General features: G+C 44.3%; 1 protein-coding gene across 3 annotated transcripts in view; it reads right to left on the reverse strand.

Annotated features, from left to right (window-relative positions):
• LOC131665520 (uncharacterized) overlaps window positions 1–21,728 on the reverse strand; it is a 106,753-nt gene that overhangs the window by 82,858 nt on the left and 2,167 nt on the right. The window contains exon 2 of one of the 3 annotated variants that reach the window (XM_058937439.1): window positions 3,299–3,426. The exons of 1 other annotated variant lie outside the window; for it this stretch is intronic. In XM_058937439.1, coding sequence (XP_058793422.1) covers window positions 3,299–3,425 — 127 coding nt within the window. In that variant the 5' untranslated portion in view covers window position 3,426. Of the gene's footprint in view, window positions 1–1,485; window positions 1,715–3,298; window positions 3,427–21,728 lie in introns of those variants that run through there. One more of the 3 variants, XM_058937440.1, reaches the window with a different exon arrangement.

Here is a 21,728-nt window from a genome sequence, read left to right on the forward strand (position 1 = left end):
AAAGACAAAAGGCGGCTCTTTGAGAGGCAGTTTCTCTCTCTCTCACTCTCTCTCTCTCTTCGGCATAGGATTTGTTTGCCGAATAAATCGATCGTGTGATTCCGGATCAGATTGGCGCTCGAGGGGTATGCCATAGTAAACAAGGAAGACCCCCTTCTATCTCCGCAGGCTGCATATACTCTCTCAAGGTTTCCTCTCTTGAATGTACCGAGAGAGAATATTTGTCGTAAATATGGAAAGGCGACTGGTTGTACGTAGCTCTTTCTTGTTTGTTTGCCTCTTCCACGCAAAATTACGAATGCAGCAGCTGAAAATGATATGACGCCCAGCAAAAATTTTTACACGTACAAGAGCTAAGACTTACTCGGTAGGAAGAATTTCATCTTGCGGCGTGATACTGATTTTCTTCCTTTCTTTCCGAGACGAGTTGGAGGAAAAATCGACTAACTACGAAATTACTTGGATATTTGAGACGCTGGTTTTCAAATACGAGGATGCCATGATTTTTATTGCACAAACGTGATACAATGTCGAAATTGAATAATTAAAGTGCATTAAAATATCAGTGCCTTCGTTGAAATTGCAAGAGAGTTTCACAGCAGCGTTATATCAGCAAGCGGCGGTGGTGGCATTGCGCAACGCCGCACGTCGTGGCGATAAATAATAGCATCGGAAATTCCCGGCGCACTTCCCTTATTACTCGTTCGCCCCACTTCCCTCTCTCTCTCCCTCTCTCTCTCTTTCTTTCTCCACAATAAAGCCTCGATAAAGCGCGGATTAATTCGGCGAGCCCGGTGAAATTCAAAGCGATTCGCGCGAAAAATTCTTCCGGCGATCTTTAACTTCTTTTTTAACGAGCGCACGCACGGGCGAGCGAGTTTTTGCCCGCGAAGAAGTGAAATTTCCATCGCTTGTTGGCGAGGCTGCTGAATCGATACACACTGACGAGCGCGCAAAAAGTGATGAAATTTATGGCCGCGACGACGTCGATTCTAATTCCAAAGCAAAAAAAAAACAAAAAAAAACAAAAAAAGACAAAGAAACAGACAAGAAAAAAAAGGAACGCCATTGACTCCGGAATTAATTCATAATTCACGAGGTCTGCGGCGAGGGTCATTGCAGAGATGACGACTCGTTGTGTCCACTGCTCACCCGTTTGGCTTCGATTGTTCTTCGGTGGTTGATAAATATGGACGGCTGACGACGACCGATAGGTCTCTGAGATTCATCGTAAATAAATGGTATACGTGCACCTAGCGCTGTACCTTTCGGAAGAACGCCATTTGCGAAGTCGAGGATTACAAAGTAATGGGTCGTCATTTCGCACGTAAGTCCCGTCGGATAAATGCGCTAGTTCGATTTTTGCAGCGCACGTGCTATAGCATAACTGGGCCACTGCACTCTTTCATATTCTTGCCCCAAGACTAAATCAAATCGCAGAGTTCGCGCGAGATATTATGGAACCTGAATTCCGAGTGAAAATACCTTTATATCTCGTGCACACGCTCCAAGGCTATGAATCTCGATCGGAACAAGAAATTTTCTTCGAGAAGCTCCGATCTTTCCGTGGAGCCAAGTACTTTATTTATAGATTTCTGTTTTTGACTGTACTTCAGCACACACCACACACACGCGCCTGCACGTAAGTATATATAGTTTACGAAAACTTGGATGAAGTGATGTTTACGTTTCATTCGAGTGCACACAGAGTAATACTGCTCGAGAAAAATACTTCGCCGAAGGAGAAAGAGCAAAAACTCCATTTTCAATACTGAAGCGGAAACAATCAGCTTATTCGTTTCCAATTCCAGCAGGAAGTATTCTTAGTAATAGCGAAAACGAGGCTTAATGAATGGGAGCGCGATCAAGCTAAAGGATAGAAGTGCCTTGAATACCAGTGCGACTCCGAAACCTATTCTTTCCATTGTGCTATGCGTAATGCTCGTGCCAGTGCTAATTTATATAAATCTGGTGAAAGAGGCTTTGGTGTCGATCGATGAGCTGACGCCTTTGTAGTACGTTCGGTAAACGAATGACCTTGCATGCAGGGCGGAATTTTGATTTAATAGAGATAATTTGGATTCAAATTAAATTTAATGAAATTGAGAGTGCCTTATGTGTGCATCTCAAAATTTGATCGATTTCATACGCTTTTTTATTTGCAGAAGACGATCCCTGTTTAAGTTTTCTTCCATATACCTTCGTATGGAAGACATGATCAGCAAAAAAAAAAAACTTTTATATTCGGCAGGAAAAATTTTTGCAGTAAGTGGATATCGATCGAAGTAAGACATTACATTTTTATTTTTCGAAAGCAACTTTTCTCAAGGTTGAAGCATCGCGAACGCGATCTCGAAAAATAAGCACGAGCAAACTGCTTACCTCCAAGCCAAAATTCACATCTCTCAAAAATGCATCAACTTATCTGCATTCTTCTCACTCGTGCGCGTGAGCGCGCGGCATTTCGCGTTTCGTCGTTCGCCTAAACAAAGAAGAAAAAAAAAACCCGGGTGCTAATTGCCAGAAGCATCACAGCTCTGATACGCGAAGAAGAAGCAAGAGTACCTTTATATTTTTCGCTTATTCGTTGGAGCTGATAATCCGCGGAATAAAATTTTCGAAAAATCTCTCTCCCACGCTACAGCAGCAGCGCCTCATTAAAGGGCAGCCAGCAGTCGGAGGAGTTAATCTCCTGACGCAAACACGCGCAATTACCTTCGAAAGGAGGCCTGCAGCAGTTCGCTACTGCACCTAAGTATCATTACGCGCGCCGCCGCTGTGATTTTCGCGCGCTATCAGTCGCCGCCGCCGCATAATGCCACAATAAATTATTGGTCCCGACGTGACGGCGCTTCTTTCGATTTGCCGCCAAATTATTATTATTATTATTAGGCGCCTCGAGACTGTTGCCTTACCTTTGTCCCCCTGCGCATGAACAACATACTGACGATCACCCCCGAGAGTTACCGATTGCTTATTCCTAGTTATTGCTTTGGCATCAATATTAACACATTAGCATTTGTGTTTTTCTTTTTGAATAACTACAAACTCAATTTTTTAGCTGAAAATAGCTTCTCTTTCAATAAAAAAATGTTCACCTTGCAATAATATTTTTTAAATATATGAAGACAAAAGCTGGAGGAATGAAATTTCGCTGAGTAATTTAACGTATCGCACGGATCATTGTAACGTATTCATAATCTTCTATTGCAGTCTTGAAGTACGATTGTAAAAAAAGGGTCGGTCTCCCTTTGACGACCGTCTGGAAAAAAAAGGAAAGAAGAACGAAAGGACTCACCTTTGACTGCGGCATGTGACATAACAAGCAGCATCAGCAGCGCCAGCAGTGTCCTCCTCGTGCCGGGGGCGGCTGCGAATCTCCCCTTCAGACCACCGCCACCGCCACCACCAGCTTCATCCGGCATCCTGCAACGCAGACAGAAGCACTTATGAGCGCCAGTCATAAATATCAGCGACACAGGGGTAGTAAAGAGACGGACGGACAATCGAGCCAAATGGAAAATAAAATTGAACGAGCCAAGGAGCGAGTCGAGCTAAGGAGGCACTGGCTGCGAACAATTAACGGCTAATGGACGATAAAATTGAAAGACTCAGTTGAAAAGATAATAGGAGCCGGCTAACAACTTGTTAAATGCAAAGCATTTCGTTGGTGACGTTCGCTGATTTGACAAGCTTCAAATTCTCGATGTAAATCACACGATTTAATTTGGAAAAATATGTGGTACCAATGAGACGACATGGCTTTCTCCGGTCGGTGCGATATCTCAATTGCATCCCTTTTACACCTCCAAATTAAAAGCCATCAATCGAGCGTCGAAAGAGGCATCCTCGTTTTATTAGACGTCTTAAATCACACATTTGAACAATATTGCATTTGGAGCTTGCACTCGAGGCACATTCGAGGGAGCGAAAGTAAAATGTGTATTGGTCGTAAATTCGTGATATTTAATGTGTTGCCAACGTGGGGTCTCGTCTGGGCAAACGGACGTGAATCATACCGAGCGCTTATGAATTTCCCTCCGTCATTTACTTTGTAACTCTTCGGCCAACACGCACATACTAGCCGTCATTGTCTTCGCTTTGCACAATATATATGATATCATTTCGCGTATGGGGACAAAAGCGTGGCGCGCGGCCAGGTACTCGTCCGTCGCTACGACATTATCCTAATTCCAGTTATTAATTTGCATTCCCATTTAGCGCCTGTATTTGCGCTGCTAAGGGGATCAAGTGAGATGCTGCTGCTTAGCCCATGTGTACACATATATTTTTCTATCTTAGTCGGCAATGTGTGCGCGAAATAGGCTGTTAGCGAGAAGTTGCATATGGGCTGTAGAAACAACATTTTTTATAGATTTTTTCCATAAATCTCACCTAGACGTTAACTTTGTCCCTTTAAAAAGCTAATAACATTTTATAATCTGCACCGAGGACGAATCGTCAAATGGAGTTACGAGAGCGCACTCTTACGCATTAAATAACGTTGCAAATTTATATTCACTGCAATATCAGCCTGACGTTCTCTTGATTATTTTCAAAATCAACGAGGACTGGTTGAATAGTCTCCGCAAATTTATTATGTAAAAGCGCTATAACGTCCGAATGATAGAGCATTAATTTGCATTTTCGATGGGAGGCAAATCCAACGCGTAAGATATCAAAGCACGAATTAACGTCGAATTTCATTAAAAGCATATCCGTTTCAAAAAGTTAACTTGGTTTTCTCGACACCAAAAGTCCATGCCCTTTTCATCTTTCCCTAACGAAACGCGTCCAATCCAATAAAGCCGAAGAAAAAGATTTCTGAAATATGTCTCTGACATAACGTAATTAGAGCACGATAAGACCCGCCGCTGAACTTGAACTTTGTGCGATAATCGTTGCGTGCGTAACTGCAATTGGCAAAGTGGGGACATGATAAACGTAGTAGTGTGATAACTTGACCTGTTGATAGTCTGATTTCCATATTGCTCGAATAACAAACTGTCACGTTCTAAATTTAGAAGAGTGTTCGCCACTCAAATTTTGTAAGACGGAGATGCTGAAAACGAATAGCTTTCATTATCCCTGCGATCTACTTTTCTTTTTTGCGAAAAGGACATCGGCACATAGCTAATATCCCCCGCGGCGCACAGCACTTTGTCAGGCAACAATGGAGCAGCACGGCTTTATCGGGACGTTTTATCGAGAAACCAACAAGCCATCGCTCATCGCATCTCGGAACTGCGCGCTCACAGATAAACGGAGTTGGAGAGAAAAAAAGAACAAAAAAAAAATAACGAGTCAGATTCCCATGGAAACCTTATCCAGATTTAAAATCACGTAATTTCTTTATTTGCGCGTCGCGTCTATTATAATACGGGCGCTAATCTAAAGCAAAGCGTTTCATCGGTTTCAAAAGTCAGCAGCTCGGCTACTTCATAATCCCGACGTCCGTCTGAGCCGAGCAGGCCCCGTTTATCTTGCCAATCGAGCGGACTCTGCACGGGTATTTGCATCTCGAGCAATCATCGGACGGGGCGACAGGTATCAAAAGACCGATTGGCCGATATCCGAGTCGCCGTCTCGGAGCGCATTCCGCGATTTATTTCGTCGCACTCTTTGATTTGACGAGCTGATTGAGCTCCCCGCCATCGATGAGACTCGAATTCATCTGATTAGCGATGCCATGAATAAATTCATCGGCACTGCACACGACGACTTCACTCGCGACGCGACTCCTCGGCCTGTCAGTTATCGCTTCGGAAGCCCTTGCCTTCGCTCTCCTCGTCCCCCTTTCTTTGTTTTTTCGTTAGCAGGGCGGCAATTTCGTGCGCGCACGCTGCCTTTCGTCGCTTGTAATCGAGGGACCTCTTCAAATTGAAATGTATTTTTTTCCCGCCCGGTGCCGCGCGCTCGTTTCGCGGTAATCTGTATTTTTCGCCGGAATTGAAATTGTTCGAGGATACTATGTAATTTACAGTGCAATTACGAACGGATCCTTTTTCCTTTCTTTTATTTTTTATTTTTCTTTTCCTTTTTTCATCTACAATGAGAATGTTTGGGGAGCGAGGAGGAGAAAAAAAGCTGATTACCGCAATGTTTCTCGCGACCGTTACTCTGTACGGCAGTCTGATGACTAAAACGATATCCGAAGCAGCTGCAATTTCATCGCGATCGCGATGCGCTCTGCCGTTAATGAAGCTCAAGCGGAATGGCCGAATATTTCGGTAGGCCTCGCTTTGTTGTTCCCACGAGGGCTCGCGTCATTAGCCCTCCGAGCATAAAAACGAATGTTCGCCGATACCCGCGAGCGATTCACCTATCAAGCTGGGCATCCGATCAAGAACGACCGCGCGCATCGCTGCACGTTCGTCCCTCGGAGCGCGGACGCGTCGCCGAAAGAAGCCGGCACGATGCGGGGGGAATGGCGCGCCGACCGCGCCAATTCTCGCTGATAATTAGCTTTATGTACACCCGCGTCGTTGCTCAGCGCCCGACTACCGGTTCGTTCGCATTTTTCACTCGGCGCGTAACGCGTGCCGCGAGGCCAGATCATCTCTACACCAACAACAACAGCAGCAGCAGCAGCAGCAGCAGCAGCAGCAGCCTTCTTCGAATATGCAAATGCGAATCGTTCGTATGGAGGATACGAGCGGGGAGGGGGGATAGGGATAGAGATTCGATAATGCAACTTGCATGTTTCAATCTTGCGAGCAAGCCGGGAAACAGGTAGGAGATACAGACACCGCCAAAAGTATTTGCCGATTCCGGCCGCCGTCACTCGATTTCTGCGAGCCAGCCAGCCAGCCAGCCGCGAATTAGTTGCGTATGCGTGCTCTTGTCAAAATTACAGACGGTCGCCGATAATTTTTCACTCAAATTATTGTTTTGCTCCGGGTCGACATTATCGATCGGCTGCAGATCCAAATTATAGGTCGACGGAGACAAAAATTACAATGCTAGTAGGAAGAAAGAATTGCACGTTGCACAATGTACGTGACGTTATCGAGCTGTCACGAATAGTATGTTTTCCTGAAAATTGCGTATCTGCGGCAGGCACATTTCCGTTCATTTATGTACAGTATTGACTCGCTTTGAACGCAGTATTACCGATCGATAAGCTCGGAAAACATAGCGAAAACAAACGAGGCTCGATCCGAAAACTTGCGTCGTCGTTATCCATGATAAACGGCTAGTGACGATAAGTGAGCTCGCTTGATCAGACACTAGCGAGCGAAGTGAGGCGCGAAAAGCCCAAACCACAGAAAGGACTTTGCGCGCCTGACGCTCGGAGGCCCAAAGAATACTTTTGGCCGTTAGTGTATAGACATACGCGTACGGCGCGTATATACCTGTTTCGCATCTCAGCGATCTTTTCTCTCATGCCGTTTCAGCTACCTCCTTCTTCATATCGCCTTTTCTCTCCTCTCTCCTTCTCTCTCTCTCTCTCTCTCTCTCTCTCTCTCTCTCTCTCTCTCTCTCTCTTTGAAGAAAGAGCGAGTGTGCACAGCAGCAACACATTATACGCATCTCCCATGCATGCGCAGCCGTGTATTAGCTCTCTCGCGCTTGTTTTTAATGTCAATCGATATATGCCTTGCTACCTTCTCATTTTTAACAGGGGCGGAATCGAGCTTGCTTGGCAATTGCGTGCGAAAGGATATTGCGTTATCGCGATTTTACAACTGTACGTAGATTTTATTTTTCATTTTTTTTAGAATCGGATCAAATAGTATTTTTGTTTTCGAATCGAAGAGATAATATTATTGCTATATTATATTAAATAAATTTACAATGGTAGTAAGTATTATTTTGCTAATGAATGATTGTTTATATAAATATAATATTAAGGTTTTGGTCTTTAAAGGAATATCCATTGGTTTTCCCATCTGCCGCTAAATGATTAGTACTACAATCGCACATTTAATTCAAACAGGAGATGTAACGGTTTGATTGACAATTTTATGAGACTATTATATTTTATCGAAATAAAAACAATCTTCTGCAATATATTCAAGTTTGCAATAAACTATAAAAACAAGTTTTTATTAATATCTATTGAATCATCCACCTGTCGTTTATAAGAAGTACTACATTTTAACTGCGCTTTATGATCTCAAGTTTGAAAGAAAATATGAAATAAAGGAAATTCACAATGGAATTAGTAAATGTTATATTAGGTCTCACGCGTGTCGATCAAATTATTTTCGTACGCGTAATTTCTAAATTCAGCCATAAGACATGTATATAAAAACACTACTCGCTTAATTTTTGGACAGCTAATCGAGACCGTCAACGATAAAAAAAAAATTCTTGGACAACATGAATAATTCACGCATTTGCATTTTTGGCGTGTGTCGTCCACCAAATAAAACTGGAACACTCGTTGTTTTGTTTTTCTTTGTGCTTCTCATTGGCTTGGAAAACACGCGCAAGAAGCGATAAGAATTTTCGTCGAAGCAACAAGTTTGCTAATGTTATTAGTATATCCAGCCGAGGCTTATTACACGTCCAGTCGCTTCTTCTCCGTCTTCTACTTTTTGGAATGAATACATAAAGCTGAGCACGCGCGCGCGCGCGCTGTGTGTGCGCGTGGACGAGTCCACTTAGCGTCGAATTTTGAGATTCTTGCGAAAGATGTCATTATATCCTGTGACTAATAACCGGTTTCGCTTTAGCCATTGATTAGCGTACGTACGCGGCCAAAAATCAAATAGTTTGTATTTGCCGCTGGTAATTTGCAACTTGGATGTTTTACATCCTCATTATTGTTTGATGTCTTTTCGAAAGGCTACTTCTTCTTTCCTCCTTGTAACCGGCCGTGATTAACATTTTACGAGATATCAAGATTCCGCAACATGCTAATGTGTCTTTCTCATCGTTGAATGCTTAATTCCGCTCTGCTAATGTCGAGCTAGAGATTGGAGGAATAAAACATCGGGATTTTACTTATTTAGCACGATATCAATGCATTTCTATATGTAACTTTGATGAAGTATCGTAATTCAAGCTTACGTTATTATAAGGATTGCTCTCAACAATATCTCAACAGCTATTGTGCTCCAATTCATTTTCCACTCGTCAAAGTAAAATAAAACCAATGTTGTTTTTCTTTTCATTTTAAAACCATCGCTATATACAATTTTAATACCCTCTAGGCAGCTTCACTCGGCGCTGAAACAAAAAGCTCGGGAGCGCAGCACTCCATCGGATCAACAAATTAAGCTGCGGGAGCTGCGCACTGAAAATCCGATCAATAAAAGAAGCAGCCGAAAGGAGGAGAGGGCGCACTTAAAGAGCCCATGAGAAATTACAACGTATAGGTGAAAAGAGAGAGAGAGAGAGCTATCCACTTAACCGATTGCAATGAAATCCAGCTCGATAATCTTCAGCGCGATGCTTAATTTCGGGAGGCTCCGTCTGACGAAAAAACATTCTAATGGATTGACCATTTTAGCGGCGTCATTTGGTGATAGCATTTACGGTCGTAGCGAATTGGGGAAATGAGAAGAGGAGGTGTAATTTGCGTTGGACCAGCTGCGCACATTTTTTTTCGGGATTCCTGAAGTTATAGGTTAATTGAATACTTGAGACCTTGAGGAGGGCAGGTGCCCATGTTGCGCGCGTTGTTGCGAGTTTTATTGACAGACGCATGGTACCCTGTATTCCTTTTTCGCAGGCATAATGACATGCTCGTAGATTTACAGGGTTTCGTAGAAATTTAGCAAATGTGTATCATTTTATTAGTGTACGTTTATGCCTGCGTTTTACGTAATTATTTAGCTTTTGAAAATACCCGCGGCAGGTGAGTTGAATTTTCGTTAGAGTCCGAATTTTTCGATGAATTTTGAAGACGCTATAATTGAACGGTCGTTATTTTGCACAGAAAACTTATTCTGGATAATGAAAATGATTCGAAATATTAATAAAAACTCGACATCGGATATAATTTTATCGACAGACTATTAAATTTCGTATTTAACTTGTAAATCTTGCATAATATAGACGTCTAAAATAGTTTTCCAGACGAATCAATTTCCTTAGATACTACATAATATGTAAAAACCAACGAGGTCATTCACTTCAAGACGTAGACCAATAGGCTGAGAACCATGAAAATCAAAAAGATGAGTGGTGCCCCAATGTCGACGAAAATAACACCAATATTGAATTTTACAACATCTCATCAAACCACAAAACCCATTATTGTAACTCTCCCGCGACGAACACGTACTGGCCAGTGACATTTTCCAAATCGTAATTGAAAGACCCTATAAAGGCAAGAACCATTCCATTCTCTCGTTCTCTCTACACGCACGTTATATGCGGGCGTTACGAGTTTTACGAGTAACTAATTTCATCCGAAGGGGAGCTGCTAGCTTCGAAAAAGCGTTACACTTTGTCCACTTTTACGACCGACCAAATTAACGATTTATCGGATGTTTTCGTTCTTTTTATTTCTCTTCCTCAAGCTGCCTGATAATTTGCTCTATAATTACGAAGAGATTCAAAATATGCCCGACTGTTGGAAGAGAAATAACGGTTTCAAATATAATTGCGGAGAGAATCTTGAATCGTGATTGTGCGACGACGAGAAGACAAAGAGCCATGCGAAATGTCATTCTCGCGTAACGCAGACGCGACGACCACAATGAACCGAAGCGATATTAAGCCGCCGATATTTACGTCCTAAGTCAACAAGCGGAATTCCGCTTTATTGCCGGCTTCGATGCGTCACTCGCGCGTGTAGCCCGCGGCCTGTGTACTCCGCTGCTACCGCTGAAGGCATTATGCTCTTTCCTTAACATCAGCCGGAGACATGCCTTTCTGCAGGACATTCTGCGGTCAGGGGACTTTCGGATAGTTTTGCGAGGGCGAACGTGGCGTGCGTCGCAGCAGCGAGATTTCCTAAGGTGAAAAATTTCTCAACGGCAGAATGAAATTCAAAAGTGGTTTTGGTAGGTCAATATAAGGAACTATCAGTCCGTATTTCTAACGATTTTATCCACTTCGATCAATGCCGTTGAAAAAAACTAAACTTTTACCCTCATATCTTCATCGCCCGCAGCTCAATCTAACATTTCCGCCGTACAAATGCACCCCGAGGGCATTTTTCGATAGCGCGTCAGCTGCTAACTCACTCACTTTGTTTTTCGAAGCCTCGCTTTGGGCTTTTATTTTTCGGCGGTCACACGCGCCTCCATTTATTAATATAGACGGCTTCTCGGTGGGCTGAAGAGCGACCGATGTTGAGCCCCGTTTGTAGTCCCTTTATGCCACGGCAGATTCTAATTGAAATTTATAGGCCGTTTTTTTGCTCACGGTTGTTTGCTGATAAGCAGCCGCGATGACTTTTTAATGAATTAATCGGTATTTAGTTGGCGTTCTCTTCGCTCACAGGTCAAAGTCAATATCATTAGCTCCGCGAGCTCAGGGAATTGAAAGAATTTTTTCAAGTGAAATATTGTCGTTTTAAAAGAATTGCAGTAGCTCGGAATTACCCAATAATTTAGTCCGTCTGAAGCAGCTTGAAATCGAATAGCACTGCAGAAGACAAAAGAAGAAAAAAAAACAAATTGAGAACACAGACAAACAGACGCCGACATTCAATCTAATCCTCTAGCGACTACAACGGCAGAGAGAAAGAAGGGGGAGAACAACGCTCGAGACGCCTCAATAAAAATCCATCGGACCTCGTTCCGACGGCGGTAAGACGCGGAATAAAGATCCGTGGAAGCAGTGCTGTCCGCCGGATATTGGCAATTTTCGGGCCGGAAGCTCGCGTCTAATCCTTCGGGAGTACATTTATATGGAAGAAGTAGGAGAAGAGAGAGAGAGAGAGAGAGAGAGAGAGAGAGAGAGAGAGAGAGAGAGAGAGAGAGAGAAGGCGTTGGAAAATTGGATTGAAAAGAGGGAAGATATGTTTAAAAGCGCGACGGCCACCCCCCTAAGAAGCCTTGCATTTTAAGAAAGCTGCCGTGTTTGTTCGCTCGGAGAATGTATCGACGCGATTAGTCTGTAATCTTTTCTTACGGATTCTCTCCATTCGCAGTCATTGGGAATACAGACGCTTGGTGTTCACGATTCACGCGTACAGTCTTTTCTTATATCGTTCAGCAACAATCTTCAGACGATTTTTATTACCATCAATGTCTATGAAATAGACATACTAGGAGCGCAGAGCTTTGGAATTCACATTTACACTTATTATTACGTTTGTGCATAAGCTGTACGCCATGACGTCATATATATATATACACACAAGTTTCGAGGTGAACGGTTCAAAATTTTTCTGTATAATCGATATAAGAGCATTGTTCCGTTGTGGCAATAAAACGCGCAATGGACAAGGCGAGTAGGCGAATGCTCGAAACTTACGTGACGCGGCTAGCAAAAATTTCCATGTCTCGACTCACCTGCAACATAAAGATAAATCACAATGGGATTCATGCTCACTGCACGTGCATCTACGTGTGTGTGTGTGTGTGTGTGTGTGTGTGTGTGTGTGTGTGTGTCAGAAAGCAATGATGCGCACGTGAAAAGAAGCCATAATCACGACACGCAGGGGCGCAACGCTGAAAAGGTTGGCACAGCGAGTGCTACATTGATTCGCTCCCTCGAACCATTTTACACTGCTAAACCTCTGCGTTCGCACTGCATTGTCAATAATATTTCATGCATTACCACTCCACTTGCAATTCGGAGTGCAATTTACGTTGAATTTATCGTCGCTTACCCGATGAAAAGATAGAGCGCCAACAAAGTTCGACCGATTCAATTTCACGTGCGTTCCATTGAACATTTCCCATTAGGCTTTCTGTCTCTTCGCGGCAGTTTTCGAAATACTTTACGATCGCCTGGCATCTAAAATAACTGGAATCTTGCGTGATAATTTTTCGACTTCAAATCGATATGTTCGGAACAAGGAAGTTTATGAGGACAATAAAGATAATTAAATTTTCGAGTCGATACGGAGTCGATATGAGAAAACAATCTTTAATTTATGAAGCTATCATGGAAACAAGTATGCCGTATATTAGGCGACGAGAATGAATACGGGTTTGAAAGGTCCAGCACCGAGAATCGAAAGTGAACGATTGGTCGCTTCGACAAATGTAAAGCACCAGCATTCGGAGCAAATGTGAATGGTTAATTGCAATTTGGCAGCGCGGCGCTCGTAAAAATCACGTCCAAAGCTGGATATACAAACGAGCGAGGGCACGAAAGATTCACCCACGCGCGCGTGAGCACGTCGATAACAAGTGGGTCGAACCACGTATGCGCGTCGGTCGGGCAACGTTCTCCACGTGTGTATACGCCAGCGCGTCGACCGTCTCTATGGCTCGCGCTGTCGCCTAAGTTGCGCGGCAAATGTAGGCTAATCCACGTCGGCTGTCGCTCGCCAAACTCTTTCGCGCGCGGGCTCCTGCGCGTATTCATTCGCGGCAAACATTAATTTTCTTCGTGGACATCGTACAACTAGGCGGATGAAGCTGTAACTCGCACCAACGCCGCTGGCATCCGATCGTAGCTCCCAATTTTCATGAGGAAGTAAACATTTTTTAACGTCGAGGCATTTTGGCGAGAATTCTCTCGAAATTGTCGACGGCGCGATATCCAGCGGGCAAACGCGTTGGATGCGAATTAAAAGTGTCGAAGGGCGCCACCGAAGGCAAATAAAACGAAAGCCACGCGCGCAACGCGAACGCGCGACTGGCGCCTTTACACTCCTTTCCTTCTCTTTATCATCTTCGTCGTCAGTGCGCCCAACTCTCGTATTTTATCCCGTGAGCTGCTTACCCTACATGTACCGGCGTCTCGACAAGAGGCGATACTTCATATCGAACGCGCCCGTCTTTGCCATTGTTTTTCGTGTGGTCTTACAGGATCGTCGATATAGCTTTTCTCCTGTTTATCAAAGTTTCTCGAGCGAGCGAATTTTTTGCTTTATCTAAAGATGATGAATAATAAAAGACGCAGAACGACGAAAGTAAATGACAATAACAGTAAACTTTTTAAAATCTTCGAATCGTTTTTCTGTCACTTCGGAATCATTAGAAGTACCAACAATCGATTAAAAAATGGCTGTATAATAATAATAATGAAACAGATATCGCCGCTATCGAAGATACCAATAGAAACCAATAGAACCAAATAGATCCTTATTCAAATTATCATCGTGAATAAATAAATAATGAGAGTGCCAAGATGTTAAGATGCATGTTCAGCCGATACGTAGGTGTAGGATTCATCGGTCGTTTTGGTCTCTAATGAATGTTATTCCAAATCGACGAGAAGAAATCAGTTGCGTAAGGTTCAACGGGAAAGAGTGAACACGGGTGGCGTGTGTGTCGCTCAGTCATTTTATCGGCGACTCAATCGGAAGAAGACCGCTACATGTATCGATTTCCAGAGCCGATCCGACGTCGCGCGGCTCGTACACTTCCCGAAGGCAGTCGACGATTTTGTCCGTCTTCGACGCGAAAATGCGCGCGCGCGCGCGCGCTCGTGAAAGTTGTATCCCGAGAAAATGTGTTTTGTCATCGTCGTCGTCTTCGTCGTCGCTGGGAATCGAAAATTGATTCGTAGCCTCGCGTACTCAGCGTTATCGATCGGACAAGCTAAACAGCGCCGATGCTTCATTAAAAGCCTGGAGACGGCATTAAGCGAAGCCGAGCTTCTCAGTGCAGCGAATAGACGACGAGGCGTAGGCGTCGCGCCACGCCGAAATATCTGGCGCGCGTAAACGCGAGCGAGGCGAGTCGATATCAATCGATAAGGTTGCGACCGCGGCACGGCACACTTGGCGAGACAATGAAACGGCACAGAAATGCGAATGTCCGCGAATGAATTCACGCGGTCGTCGGGTTTCGCAGGCTGATCGGTTAGCAAGACTTCCTGGGAATATTAGGGACCAGTTCGCTTCTCTTTTTGTTCTGCGTGCGACAATGGACCGCGCGGACTGAAAGCGGCTTTGATGTTCGCAAACTGGCGAACGGGATAATGAGGCTCCGAGTAGCAATCTGCGCATCACTGCCTATTACGATTCCGTGAGCGTCGACCCGATTCACATTCCGCGCAAAGCACATAATGCATCGAAATAACTGCTCTTTATTTTTCTCGGAAATCAGCATAGATGGGCGGCGCTTTATTAGCTCGATCGCTTATAGTCAGCCCCTGCCCCCCGCCCTTCGGTGCTCTCTGCGTTAGTCTAGCCGCAAGTAAAGACGAGGGCGCAAGCGTGCAGCCCGAGAGCTCGCCGTGCATTATTTATCGCGGTACACGTGTCTCTCGCGCATCGCGAAAGCCGACATGATTCAATTTCCGCTTGTGCGCACACCGGCGATAACCTTTGCTACTTTATAGTCGAGTATTTTCAATGGAGGAGACGTTAAAGTTGTATCTGTGTGAAGGTTCTTGCTGCGTCTGTGCGCAGATCGACTCGCATTGATGCTGAAAGACATATCATGTGTAAATAAAGAGAAACACAGTGGAACAGTTGTCGCAGTCTATAGACAAATTTATGATTCCAAGGCAAAAATTGCCGGCTCGGCTCATCAATGAATGAACATACGCCGCGCTGTAGTCACGGTGAACTTTTGCATTTCGTATAGGCAGTCCGCCAGAAGTGCCAGGTTACGGAAATATTCAAAGCCCTACGGTGGAATTCAATCCACGAGTAAATATGAGAAATTCTTGCCGAATAAGAGCCATATTACATTTCGACGTTGCCAGCTCATCGAAAAAGAAAGTCGCCGTGCGTAAAAAGCGCGTAAAAAGCGCGTAAAAAGCGCGCGAATTGAAAAAGAAGGTTGTCAAATCCGAAAAGGGGAGAAGGCTGCGAGGGGAAAATTTGTCGCCACGCCAACGCCATATTTTGCGCGCGTAACAACAGGCGCCCTCCAAGTGGAAAAGTGCGCGTGCAATTAAAACATCTCGACGTTTTCTTTCCCGCCTGTTCGGTTGTCGTTGGTGTCCGTTTGCATTCGACGACAGGTCGAGAAAAGAGAGTCCGGAGGACTATTCGCCGTACAATAATTTGCGAGGTAGGAGACTTTTCGAGCGAGCAATCGATGAACGATCGACGTCAGAGCGGCGCGCTCGCACGAAAGCTGAAGATCGGGGCAAGGGCGCAATAAAAAGTGAAAAGCAATTTGTCAAAGCGGATGTATGGGCGCGGCAGCGAAAAAAAAAAAAATCTCCTTCCCCCAAGACGCTCGTGGCCGTGGTCGTGCGCGCGCCCGGTATTTATTAGACCCGCGGGTATTTAAACGTTACGCCGCCGAATGTAGGCCGTTATATACAAGCTTATGCTGGTCTAATACACACCTTAAGCTTGTTTTATGGTTATTGAGATGTAATCAAGATGCGGTCTTTTCCTCTTTTTAGAATGGAGCCAAGCGGGAATCAATATTACGCTCGCGCGTGGGCTTTACGACATTATTCCGCTGGCAACGTCTATTTTCATATAAGGCAATTGCGTTTTAAATGCTGGTTCCTTTCGTAAAATATTGTCGCGGAGTCGACCGAAGATCTTCTCACCAATGAAATCGGCTGTTCGCATAGTAATGACAAATCTGCTGCGGCTCTAAGAAGAACACGTCGAAACCAAGTCTTTTCATGAATCCTTCTAAATAAAACACCACAAAGCGATCGAAATTGTTTTCCGGCGAGATGCAAATCTCCGACAAGAAAGTCTCTTCTTGAATATAACTCGAACTATTAAATCGGGCCACTTTCCAACGCCAGAAGTCGCAGTTTCAAGAAAATGCCATTTGGTCGATCGTATAGAGTTACGCGCAATCGACAAAGAAAACAGATCGTAGCACTCGAGAAAAGATATCAAAGCCGGCAACACTGGCATCCGTCATACAAAAGCAGCACTCGTACGCGAAGCCCACGCACGCACCTCCCAAGTCGCACCTCGTAATTACTCCAACAATGCACCTACTCGAAGAAAGATTCGCGCGCGCACGCACGAAGAGTTCGGTCATTCATAATGGGGCTGCACCGGGAGATATCACATTGGCTAGTGCTTGAGTATGATGTTCGCCGCACGACGCAAAGCCGACTCGGCCTGTCCGGTCTCGTTCTGTGCGCCGAAGAACAATGACCCTCCATCTGACGACCACGACGGCGACGACACACTCGATCTCTCTTTTGTACACTCAACAGAAACTAACTCGGAAAAGATGTGTGTGTGTGTGTGTGTGTGCGCTCACATCATTTCCGTCTCTTTTCACGCTGTCCCACCGTGCCGCTAAAAGACTCTCGCTGTCCAAAGTTTCGGGGCTCTGAGTCTATACACGATTCAATATTGTTGAAGCAATTTGCAAACTCGGGCATTTGGATAAATCGATCCCGTACGAGTACAATAAGTGAAGAAACAAAAAATGTCTCTCCGAACAATAAATCTGAAAAACAAAATCTATGCGACAGCAGCTGGATTGTATAAGTTGTTGAAGCCAGCAGAGCAAAAACGAAACAAAAGAGGTATTCTTATATTTGAATTCTCATTCGCTCGTTGAGAGAAGAGTGCGACGCATATTTGCCGTTGGAAGATCTTTTAGTATTCGTATTTCAAAGTAAGCGCGTATTTAAGACGACGACGAAGCTTTTGTGAGAACCGCTGCGGCATTGTTGCCGCTGCTCGTCTGTCATCTCTCTCCCTCCGAAAGAGAAATTCGGGAAATACTTCGGCACGAGCATTCGCCATTTCCCAACTTTCTTATATATACTTGGTAAGATTAAAAGCATTTCGATGTTCCCAGCGCAAGCAGATACGCGAGGTTTGTTTATTCCACGAGACGCCCGCTAATGGAAAATTTCGAATCGCCCGCCATAATTTTTTTTTTTTCATTCTCTTCGCGAGGTGTACATTGTCGCCTCCTTGGTGCATTTAGCCGCTTTTTAGTTTTATCGCTGTGGAGAGACGACTCGTCGACGAAAGCGGATAAGCACTTGGCTGAATTGTTGGCGTACTTTAGCTGTGTGAATGCGTTAGCTGCTCTTTTAGAATTTGCAAGTTACCGATTCGAACGCAGCTGAGTCATTATGTGTATTTCAGTACTTCTTTAAGTTTCTAATGCGCAAGCTGCTTAAAGGCTTAATGGTGCCCTTTATCAAGATAACGAGAGATAATTTAACTTTGATATTTCGTCTCAATTTCTATGTTTTCGTGAAATAATGCCGGGTGCAACAAGTCACCCGAACTCCAAGCTACACTTAGGAAACCCCTCATCCTGAATAAATAGCGTTATAGAGTCACCCACCAAATTTCCCTGGACGACTAGTATTCAAATAGAATCGAAGGTGAAAGGAAAAAAGGAAGGGAAGGCATTGGTTCGATCTAGTGAAATCACAGGAGGCAAGCTGAGTAAACACAGTAAGAGAGGCGGAAGAAGATCGCCCCAGGACCTTTGCACACGAAAAAAAAAAAAAAGTAGAGCAGCCGCAGCCTGCATACCGCTACGTTGTCTCCTGTATTTTGGAGGCCGTTTGTGGTTCCGTAGATTGCAAACGTGCTATTTGCCAAACGAACGAATGTTTTTTATTTTTTTTTGGCTTGGGCTTTCGCGAATCCGAAGTGACAGGAGCGAATCCAGGTGGGTAAATATATTTTTAGAATTTTGGATAAATGAAAAATGTCAATATGTGCAATCTATTTTTCGTGTATTTGAACCCATTCACCGAGAAAAACTTCCAAATCCCGTTTAAAACTTCTAATCGAATTTTACGTGTATACATCTCTGAAAACTGCCCCCCCCCCCCCCCCCGCCGCTCCCTACCTCTTTCTCCCTCTCGAAACTCGCCCAAAACTTGAAAAGAGAAGAGAAAAAAAAACGTGCATCCCGTAAATAGCAAGGCGTGTTTCTGACCACCTGGTGTACCCCTTCTCACTCTCGGTCTACTACGGTCACGAAAAAAGCAAGCAAGAGCGTTTACAGCTCTTGCAGAGTTATCGGGTGAGCGACATCGACTGCGCGCCGCTGATTATAGGGAGTTGCAAGACTTTTCCGCCGCACATCTCTCCGCCGGAGCTCAATTATTTCCTACTTGCGGCTTCGCGAATAAAACCCTCCTCTGTGTTGCTCGGAAGAAGAAGAAAAAAGAACAACGAGCATTCGGAGTTTCGTCTGCCGAGTAGAGACTTTCGTCCTTTTTCTACTTGTTCCTTGCGGGAGAGTTAATGGGGCGCTGCACACGGCCAATTGTCGCTGCAGGTCTAACTATACTCTCGGCGGCGATGGAACTTGGCGAAAATCGATTGCTCGGAAAGAAAAACAAAGAACGCGGATCTGCTGGTTTATAATCGTGTGCTGGTTGATAAATAGCTCAGCGCACAATCATATCTTGGAAATCAGGGGACGGGGCGAAGAAAAAAAAGAAACGAGAAGCCTGGCACTAACAACACCTCGGTCTCTCTATCGTGCGCTCGCAATATTCTCTCTCTCTCTCTCACTCTTTCCACGGTGGCAGATTATCGGAAGCGATATGTAAGGAAAGGGCATCTTTCTCTCTCTCTCTCTCTCTCTCTCTCGCGGGAGAGACATACCTGTTGAAAGAGCTCGCAAGCCGTGCCGAAAGACGGACACGAGAGAGCGAGAACGCTCGGGAAAAAGCGCCGACGAGGAACACGGATCGCCGCTGCGAGGAGTCCTCTTCTTCTGATTCGAGACCGAGATATCGCTCGTGTGCTGTTGCGCGGGTGCGACCAGCGCCAGATTTCAGGACATACAATTTTACGGGCGATCAGTCTTTTTCAAGCCTCTCTTTAGCTGGCAACTTGTCATTCAATTACGGTCTTCGCGGACTTTTGAGAAACCGAGCATTCTCATTTTTGCGAAATGTCCGTCTAAAAATAGCCAGCGTTCGAACGTACGGCGTGCTATCGCATAAAATGCTAAGTTTAAGGAGACAATTAACAGCAACTTTTGAGCGACAGTGGCAGTTACACACAGAAGATCATTATTCCCTCCCGACGAAGAACTTAACAAGCAGAATATAGTTGCATTCGTTAGCGTTGAGAAGATGTTGGATTTTTCCACGAAAAAGCTTTGTGGAAACGAAGTACATAATTTACGTAACATACGATTATCTGATTTTAATGGAAACAATTAAATCCACCTTTACGGGCCGTTATTTCGACAAAAAAAGCTCCGGGAAAGGGATAAAGTTACATCAAAAATACACAGGCCCGTCATTTGAATAAAAGAGACGTCTTTAATTCCCGATAAAATTAGCCAAGCTTATCGTCAATCGGCAATCTATTTGTTGTGCGACTGACGGCTTTTCCGCGACGGCGTAGATCAGAATGCATTTTGCGCGGAAAAAAAAATGTCGTAAAAAGCCGAGCGTGCAAAAACTCCCGACAGCGACTGCGTAGTCCTCATAAAAGCGCCGATAACGCATCTCTTCTGTTTTTATGCGCGATGACCACCTTATACAGAAGACGCGTCTGTATGAGAAATCTGCAGACACGGAGGAGTGGATTAGGATCGCCTTGGATAAAAAAAAGCAAATTTAGGGAAGGCAATGGCGCGACGGAGAGATTGACAAAGAAGTCAGAATCTTCTGCATTTAAATTATTTGAATAAAGTCTGGTGCTACGCGTCGTTTGCTGAATAAAATAAAAATACGTTGCGTGTGTACAACGCAGGAATATAAAGTCGTGCGTCTGTCATATAACAAGAATTTTATTAGGCCGTTTCTTTTTTGCATCCGAATTTATTTTCTTTGTTTTTTTTACTGAAATTGAAAATATTTGGTATATTAACGTTTTAAAAATAATTCCCAAATATCGATATCTTTGAAGAAGAAATTGGATCGTAGTGATGCGAACGGAAAGAAATAGAACAATTTGAAGTAAATGACCCAATCAATTACAGGAAATATGAAGTGAAAAAAGTGATATCTAGAATTTTATTAAATAATATTAAATGGTAATAAAAAGTAATAAAAATCAGCTATTTTTCAACAAAGTCATTGAACTTAAAATTAGCATTGTAGCTGAAATTTAAATCAAGTCAACATCCTGTTCCATAAGAGGCATCCCTGCAATAAGCCACTGACCCAACGCAAAAGAAGAAAAAGCAGAAGATAATAAGAAAAGGAAAAAAGTCACGACACATAGTTATCCGCAACAATAGCAAGCGCCGATCACGTATGCTCTTTCATCCCTCATGCGCACGTTTGTATGTCGGGCGACAATCCAAAGAAGAAGAGCAAATTACGCAGGCCGCTCACCTCCTTTGTTCGGCGAGCAGCACGCTGCTGCTGCTGCTGCAACGGTGGCGTTGTCTTAGATTCTTATCTATCTCCGCGAGGCACACACAAGGCCAGTTCTCTCTTTCCACTTGCATGCAAGAAGGGAATCGAGCGCTGCTGCTGCTGCTGCCCACTGCTACACATATACATACTATCCCTTACCACTACTGCGTACGCAGGGAAAAATAATTTGTTTTACATCCGATCGTTTCAACTGATCGCTCTCGGCCTGAGAGACTGCGAGCACCCTGCGCCGCACACGCTTTAATTGGGGATTTTTCGAGTTGGACGCTGCAATGCGGTTGTTGGTACTGCGGAGATAATTTCGCGTGTGGGTGGAGATTTTTGCTCGGGGAGCGATCGAAAGATGCTTCGGTGGAGCTTTCAGAAAGGGGAAAAGTTGCGCGATGTGGAATGGTATATCGAGCTTTATTCAAAATTCTCTTCAAATTTATTAC

This window comes from Phymastichus coffea, unplaced genomic scaffold, assembly GCF_024137745.1.
Source record: "Phymastichus coffea isolate CEN01 unplaced genomic scaffold, Cenicafe_Pcof_1.1 PCOF00052, whole genome shotgun sequence".
In the NCBI taxonomy this organism is placed as follows: domain Eukaryota; kingdom Metazoa; phylum Arthropoda; class Insecta; order Hymenoptera; family Eulophidae; genus Phymastichus; species Phymastichus coffea.